This window comes from Micromys minutus, assembly GCF_963924665.1.
Source record: "Micromys minutus genome assembly, chromosome: 1".
Lineage (NCBI taxonomy): Eukaryota > Metazoa > Chordata > Mammalia > Rodentia > Muridae > Micromys > Micromys minutus.
Genome location: NC_137969.1, coordinates 246,295,274 through 246,304,254, shown reverse-complemented (window position 1 = coordinate 246,304,254; position 8,981 = coordinate 246,295,274). Strand labels below are relative to the sequence as shown.

General features: G+C 43.2%; 1 protein-coding gene across 1 annotated transcript; it reads left to right on the top strand.

Annotated features, from left to right (window-relative positions):
• Window positions 1-269: 269 nt before the first annotated feature.
• On the top strand, window positions 270-8,518 carry SERPINA6 (serpin family A member 6; the record flags this gene model as incomplete). The annotated part of the gene is made up of 4 exons (XM_080911799.1): window positions 270-858; window positions 2,830-3,100; window positions 6,490-6,634; window positions 8,201-8,518. 4 exons carry the CDS (start codon window positions 270-272, stop codon window positions 8,384-8,386), a joined length of 1,191 nt encoding a protein of 396 aa, XP_080767925.1. The 3' UTR covers window positions 8,387-8,518.
• Between the last annotated feature and the right edge of the window lie 463 nt (window positions 8,519-8,981).

The window sequence follows — 8,981 nt, the reverse complement described above, 5'->3', positions numbered from 1 at the left end:
TTTGTGGGTTTTTTTTTTTTAAACTTGCACGAGAATATAGGCAAAATGCTCGGGGATGTGTTAGGCACTTAGCAATCACACTGAGTAAAACACTTCTTCAAATGAGGGTCCTGAAACCCAGGGCTCTGGTGTGACTGCCTGGGTCACAGCCAATGTGAAGGAAGGATGGAGACAAAATGGGCCTTTCACAGCACCTTGTGCCCAGACTGTGTGACTGCCATAGCATCTAACAAGTACTGTTAATTTGGCAGGGCCTGGTCAACCAAACAATGTCATTCGCCCTGAATACCTGTCTCCTCTGTCTCTGCACTGGTGGCCTCTGGACCGCCCATGCCAGCACTAAGACTTCAAGTTCCCACCGAGGCCTGGCTCCCACCAATGTTGACTTTGCTTTCAACTTATACCAACGCCTAGTGGCCATGAATCAGGACAAGAACACCTTGATCTCCCCAGTGAGCATCTCCATGGCCCTGGCCATGCTATCCCTTGGCAGCAGGGCCTCTACTGAGTTTCTTGAGAGCCTGGGCTTCAACCTCACAAAGATATCGAAAGTTGAGATACACCAGAGTTTCCAGCACCTCAATTACCTTCTCCAGCAGTCTGACAGTGGCTTGGAGATGAGCATGGGTAATGCCATATTCCTCCTCCAGAACCTGAAGCTGAACGACTCATTCTTAGCAGACATCAAACACTATTATGAGTCAGAGGCCTTGACCCTCCATTTAAAGGACTGGACCAAAACCTGCCAACTGATCAACAAGTATGTCAAGGATAAGACAAAGGGGAAAATTGAGCATGTGTTCTCAGACCTGGATAGTCCATCCACCCTCATCCTGGTCAACTACATCTTCTTCAAAGGTACTGCTCTCCCCTCCTTACCATCTGAAATTACACTCCACGACAGAACTCACTAAAGCCACCAAAGCCATACTACTCAAAATGGCCTAGAGCTCTCAGCTATCTCTGACTCAGTCCTACCCTGAAACAAATGCCAGTCCTTACCAGGTTAGAAGTAGGATATCCACAGTGCTATTCTTGAACACATCTTAAAAGAGTTGTTAAAATTATACATTCCAAAACTCATGATAGACCTCCTGTAACAAAACCTCTACAGGACAGCCCAGAAGGTGTCATCATTGTGTGCCCCTCCACCAATCTAATGTCACTTTGGACGCACCTCATCCCCAAGAATCAAATCTGTAATTGTACAACACAGATTCTCAGGGGAAGGTTATGCTCCTATCTTCCCGAGGACAATGGGCAACCTTGGGGAACAGTTGCTTTGTTTTTTGGTTTTTTTTTTTTTTGATTTTTGTTGTTGTTGTTGTTGTTGTTTATGTCACACACAACTAGAGGTGAGATAGCATGAGCTACTAGTGTCCAATAAGTGGAGACCAGAAAGGCTGCTAAACATGCCACTCACAATGCTAATCATGATGTACACAAATACACATACAGACATAAGCACACACAAACAAACATACAAAGAACACACACAAATACACAAACAAATACACACAGCCCCCCCTCCGCCCAGTGCCATCATCCCTCAATATTCAGACTATCAAGGTTGAAACCCTTGGTCTAGAATCTTCTACTTTTTCTGTCTTTTCTAGAGTTGCGTCTCAGCTCTTTTCTTCCTTTGAGTTCTCAATACATAGCAAACAGCAAACTCACACACACAGCATACAAAAAATGCACAAATATATCCACAAACACACACACACTGCACACATACTAAAAAACAAACACAGCACACATACACACACAGCACACACACACACATTGATACACAAATACATATACACTACACACACAAATATACACAAACATATATACACACTGCACATACATACACACACATATTTTCTCCCCCCCCTCACACGACTATATCAAATTCCTCCTGTTCTCTAGCATCCTGCCTCCACCAAAGCCTACGTGAGCTATGTGAGCCTCCAGATACAGTGCTATGACAAGTTATGGCAAACAAATGGCTGTATGCATTGGTTATTTGACAACTATGGAAGTCAGGAAAAATAGAATGGCTCACTCCTGACAGAAGAGGCTGAGGGGTGGGGGGAACTGCAATCAGACAAGTTTTGACTCATTCTAAGAAGCAACATTCTTTCTGCCAGAACTGACCAGTGCTACAGCAAACAAACAGGCTGGAAGGTGACACCACCAGCTGAGGGTGAGAGGGGACTGTGAGCCTAATGGCATCCTGTATCCTGACACAGGAAGCCCCATTGTCTTTCCTCTTTCCAAGTGGCAGATGTATGAGCCTCCTTCAGGAATTGAACACACTGTCAAGGTGGTTCATTTTCCCCAAAACCAGCTCCTCTCCCTTCCCACCAGAGACCCTGAGTTCATGGCTTGAGTTCTAAGACCAGTAGAATTTTCGTACTGAGGCCAACTTGTGACCCAGAGGCTAAGGCGGGCATCTAGCTTAAGTGGGACCTACCTTAAACCCAAGGCTCAAGGCCAGTTTACCTCTTCCCTGCCCCTCATTCCTAACCTCCTTAGTTTGGTAGCCAGTCTCAAGCAGAGCTAATGCTCAACCACCAGAGAGGCTGAGGAAAAACAGCCCAGCCTCCAGCTGCTGCTCCACTCAGTTGCTTGTAGAACAGGCATTAAGCCTCTGGGGATCATCACAACTCTGGAAATCTGGGGCTATTCCCAGCACACTGCAGGCAGCTGCAATAGCTGGTTTCTGCAGGAACAGTGGTGATCGGCTGCCCCACAAGAGGGTGTCTTAGAATTATTTTTTAATTTCCAGTCTAAAAACCTAGTGGTTGATATCCCCATCTCTTCTCTCTTACATCTTTCTAGGCATATGGGAACTTCCCTTCAGCCCGGAAAATACAAAAGAGGAGGACTTCTACGTGAATGAGACAAGCACTGTGAAGGTGCCCATGATGGTCCAGTCAGGCAGCATTGGTTACTTCCGTGACTCAGAGATCCCCTGCCAGTTGATACAGATGCACTATGTGGGGAATGGAACCGCCTTCTTCATTCTTCCAGACCAGGGACATATGGACACTGTCATCGCTGCACTTAATCGGGAAACAATTGATAACTGGGGCAAGCGTATGACCCCAAGGTAAGCCCTGCAGCCAGCATGTATGTTTCTGTAAGGTGTATGTTTCTGGAAAATGAGGCAGGTAGACTTTTCTCTCCAGTATATACCCCCCCCACACACACACACACAGAGAGAGATCTTACTTTCCCCATCAGCTGTGAAGTTTTTTAACCCAGAACTTACGCTTATGACCCCTCTATCCATAATTTGGGACATACCACAAGTCTAGTCCCACTTTCTCGTGAATTTTATAGCCATAACCACCTTTTATATTATATTTTTATATCAATTCCTTAGAGGGAGCTCACCAAACACTAATCTCCCAACTTTTCTATTTCCCTTGCTGACTTTACTATAAAGCAAGCCTCACTATAGATCTTTGGGGCTTCTGTAAAGTACAACGCAGTTGGCATTTGCATCCTGGGCAACTGACTATAGTGAAAAAACTCATGGAGTAACAACTGTCTAGGTACTTCGTGTGAGCATGATGCTCTAGCTGTATTACTTTCTTAAGAAAATGTCTTGTAATTGGGTTTATACTTTTATGTCAGGAGCCTGTGGTGTGTATGATCTAACCTCAAAGCATAACTCTTATTTCATTTTTAAAATTCAGTACTCAGAATTAAACCAAGGGTCTCTTTTTTTCTAGACTTACTACTGCACTGTATCTCTAATAACCCATTTTTAAAGGCAGAGTTTACCCACACCGGCTTTGAATTCATTCCATACCTCAACCAGGCTTTGACACATCAAACTCCTGCTCTGGGGTCTGGAGTTGCTAAGATTACAAGATTGTGACACAAAGTCCAGGTTTATTTCTTTGTAATTATACAAATGTCTTTAACAACCATCCCCTCGCCTCCTTCTTCACAGCTTCTAACATGCTCTTTTTCTGACCAGATTGCATATATTTTTTAGATCTTCCCACTTTGCTCTTTTGTTCTTGATCTCACTGTAAGTTTAGCCAAAAGCATCCAGCAGAGCCCATGTCTTGGCTCTACAGAGCTGCCTAGAAACGTCCAGTGCTATGTGAATTTGTTCATCATCTTTAAATACATTCAAGGCTCGGGGCATGAACAAAGAGTAGATAAGTGAATTGCCAGAATGTAACAATGATGTCCTTTTGTCTCATTTCCCACTCAGCTCTTGTTCCCACTTGAAACTCAAACATGAGCACCCTTTATTCTCTATATAGGACCGTAGGGGTCTTACATAGATATGGTTCATTCTGGTCTTCTGAGCTCCTGCCCTAATCACAAATTAGGCTCCTTTCTACAGACTTCTAGAGCTTCTCTAGATCATACCTCCAAACATTTCAAAAGCCAGTTCTCAAGGCTTATAAAACACATCATCAGGTATTCACAGAAATTACCCCACTCCTGGCACCAGTTTTTTCTGTTGGTTCTTTCTTCATTACCATCATAAATACTAAAGAGAAACATTTTTTAAAAATGGAAAGATGTGTTTTTGTCTACTGTTTCAGAGGTTTCAGTCCATAATAATTGGCTGTAATTTCTAGGCCCACCTATAGTGAAGCAGAACACTGGCTCCCTTTTGTCTTTTTGTTCAGTCAGAACACCCAACCCTCATTTGGGATGGGTCGTCCATCTGCAATTAAACCTCTCTGGAAACACCATCACAGATAGATCCAAATGTGTGTCTCCTAGGTGATTCTAAAATCCAATAAACAATGAAGAATAATCATTACAAGTCCACCCCTTGACAGCTTAATACTCAAAAACATCAGTTTCAAACTATTAAATTCCATAGGTGCAAAACCATCTCTTAATACAAAATAAATTTAATATTTCTTTAAAAATTCAACAGGCTTAACAATATTGATACTGCTCAAAAGTCAAAAGTTTCTTTGAGATTTGATGTAATTGATACAATGATATTGATAGTAAATCCTTGTAAAATAAAGAAACCAGTTTACATACTTCCAATATACAACATTTGACAGTAAAATTTCCAGTGACAAAAGTGTGAATTGGGAAAGGAGCGATAGAACAAAGCAAGACTAAAATTCATAAAGACAAAAAACAATATCCTACTATTTCATGTCTGGCATTTGGGCCTCTTGGTGGCATGACCTAGGCTCCAACAGCTTTGAGTAGCCCCATTTTTTTTCTACTTTTTCTGCCTGTAGATGGTGTAGTCTTTTCCTGAGATGACTCCATTCTGTGCCTAAAATTTTTCTTGGCAGCTATCCCCAGGTCCTGTTATTTTCAACATTCTGGGGTCTCCACTGAACCTTCACATACCCTGCTCGGGAGTTCTGCATAGGAAATCTATACTATATATTGATTGGACTCAGAGACTTTCTGGAAACTTAGTGCCAGACTCTATGACCCTTCAATTTTGCATCTTTTATGATACCAAATTCTACAATGTAGATGATGCCAAGTTCTGCTGCCAGGTTGAGATGCCACCCCTTGAACCACAGATGTATGTCTTTGTGTCTGACACTTAGAAGATACTTTCCTAGGCAGCAATTTTTTTGCAGGTATCTTGAAAACTTTATTATTTCAGGTGCTATCTTTTCCAATGTTAATTTAGAGCTCTTGATAAGTGAGTGGGAACCTACACTAAAGGCGCTTTTTTATTATCCCTGTGTAGAGTTCCTATTTTCTCATTAACAATGTTAATCTCTTTAACAAAAATATGGTCACTGTCTTAGTCAGGGTGTCTATTCCTGCACAAAACATCATGACCAAGAAGCAAGTTGGAGAGGAAAGGGTTTATTCATCTTATACTTCCAAATTGCTGTTTATCACCAAAAGAAGTCAGGAACCCAAGCAGATCAGGAAGCAGGAGCTGATGCAGAGGCCATGGAGGGATGTTACTTACTGGCTTGCTTCCCCTGGCTTTCTCAGCTTGCTTTCTTATGGAACCCAGGTCTACCAGCTTAGGAATGGCACCACCCACAATGGGCTGGGCTCTTCCCCCCTTGATCACTAGTTGAGAAAATGCCTTACAGCTGGATCTTGTGGAGGCATTTCCTCAACTGAGGCTCCATTCTCTGTGATAACTCCAGCCTGTCTCAAGTTGACACAAAACCAGCCAATACAGTCACTTTATCTAAACCTGTCCTATCCTCAACTTTAACCAGGATAAGTTACTTTCATCACCAAACTGTGTATTCTCCACACCTTTCTGTTTTTGATTTTCTGATATTTCTTCCTACAAATCTGAGTAAATTCAGCAAGTAACAACAAAAACACAGTTTAAATAATGTTCACTTGAAAGAAATCATCCAGGGTAGACCTTTCCCTTTATCCCTAGTGAGTGAATCAGGCTGGTGGTACAAATGCTGGTGGGATTTACATCTCTCTGGGAAAGAATGTGCCGCTGTATACTGCCAGGCCTAGCCTTGAACCTTCTAACTTCTTTTGCTTCACCCTGAGCAGGCCGATGAACTTGTACATCCCGAAATTCTCCATATCTAATACCTATGACCTTAAAGACATGCTGGCAGACGTGGGCATTAAGGACTTGTTCAGCAACCAATCAGCGGTCTCAGATATCACCACAGACATTCCCTTGACATTAACAGTAAGTGTCTCGGGAGCCTTTCTCCGAAATGTACGCTAAAATCTTTATAGTAAGAAGCAACACAGCCCATTTGTTAGAGGTCCTATGGGTCCCAAGCAGAAAACCCTAGGCCCAAGCCCCTTCAAGCACAATTCAGTAAACAGAGGCTCAGCAAGAAAACAACCACAAAGAAAGCTAATGACTAGGGAGAGTCATAGCCATCTTGGCTACCATGGGATGGACAGCTACCCACAGAAGATGGACACTGGAAAACAATGTTGTCAATGGCAACAATGAGATCAGCCTTTGGCAAAAAAAAAAAAAAAAAAAAAAAAAAAAAAAAAAAAAAAAAAAAAAAAAAAAAGAACTAGAAGACAGGGTGAAGGTCTCGTTAGCATCACACCAAGCCTTCTACTCGATTTCATGTTTCAGTCTTCAGCTTGATGTTCTGAATTCATAACTTTGTTTAGAACATTTTGATTGAATATCTACTATGTATGTACCTGTGCCAGAATCTTTTCCCATTACTCAGATGTAAACACTGTCCTCCAAACACAAAGGATTTGCATACATGGAAGTCTTACTTAGTGATGGTTGAGCTCAACAAATGTGTTATGTGAATGGAAAAAGTCCTTGTGAAGGTTCAGCCACACAAAAGCCTCCTTCTTACCGTTAATTAATTTATTTTAAAAAAGGCAAGAAGGGCTATTATTTTCAATATTAACCTGTACTAGAGGTGCTGAAGGATTGGTTGTTCTAAGCCCTAAAGGGACCACTGAGGGAAACTTCAAGTTCATATAGGGGTGGTAGACATTGTCCCGGTGCTCAGAAGGATCCTTAACTTAGAAATGGTGAAGAGCTCAAAGTGCTCACAGAGTGAGCAAAAACAATTATTGACAGCAGCAAGAACAGTGGAATGCTTGACCTTTGCTCTGCCGACTCAAGATCTCAAACCCTTAAGACCTACTGCAGAGGTCCATTGCAATCATGGCCCAGCCTCTGCCTGGCTACAGGACCCCAACCCAGAGCCCCTCAGACTTGCTGTGAAATGAAATTGATGAGAGAGTCTTCCCCCCCCCCCGCCTCCAGGTGGTGCAAAGAACACATTGACTGTCATCCATTGTTTAGTTGCCAGGGTGGGATCTGTCCCAGGTTTTCTAAACCAGCTGTTGACCATTTGGCTGTCTTCAGAATTCTATCTAATGTTAATCATTAAAGGAAACACACCAACAGCCGTGGCTTTACATTTCTGCTTCAGGCTAGGCTTTCCTAAGCCGAGTGGGCACGAGCACATCATATAAGTTCCACTCTGCTTGTTTGCACACAGGGTAGACAGAGTGTGGTCTCTTGAAGCCTAGAGACTGGTAAGTAGAGTCCAAGATGGAGCACAAGACTTCCTCTGACCTCCTGTGGTGGGTGCAGCCAGCATTCCAACAGAGCAGAAGTCAGGTGCAGTCAGAGCTGCAGCTCATGATGTTTCAGGTCCTTTGGCTGTTTCACCTTCCAGTGAGATGTCTGTGATGGGACGTGAACAACTCCTGCCTCCTGGCCGGGATTGATTTCCTGCCTTTGGTGTGTTTCTTGCAGGCGGTCCACAAGGCGGTGCTGCAACTGGATGAAGGGAATGTGTTGCCCGTTTCCACCAATGAGACTTCCCTACACCTGCCCCCTGAATCACTCACCATTAAGTTGAACAAGCCCTTCCTCTTCCTGGCCTTTGATAAGTTCACGTGGAGCAGCTTGATGATGAGCCATGTCACAAATCCAGTCTAAGGGCCTTTCCTGAGACGCCATGGAGTCCCTGACCTTGAGGGCATAGAAGCCTTCCCCAGTCTTCTTCAGGGTCTCCCCAACCAGTAGATATCTAGTAATGAGTGGGTAGCCCATGACAAGTCAATTGAGAAGGTACCACTGAGAAAGAAGTAACAGTTATTAAAGGATGTTTTTGCAAACTCTGAAGTGCCTGGGCAGTTGCCTTCTGAAGATGGTGTCCCCTCTCTTAATTTATATATAGGCAGTGCCTTATCACTGTTCTCACATGGGGAAAGATCAGAGATAACTCTCTAGGGCCTAATATAATAAGGGCACTAATACTATTCATGAGGGTTCCACCCTTTTGACATCATGTGACTCCTTGATAGGTTTCAAAATGAATCAGGAAGACATTAAGTTCATACCATATAGTCCTACCACAAGAGAGATGAGTCCAGCCAACAAAGTCGCCTCTCTTTCTGATGGGAACAAGAAAATGGGGCACCTTGGATCTCAGTCACAGGTCCATTGTGTAGTGTGTCACTTCAGAGGGAGACTGGCCTGACACAGAGCCCGGCCAGGTCACAGAGTGCTCCTGAGATGAAACCAGAATAGT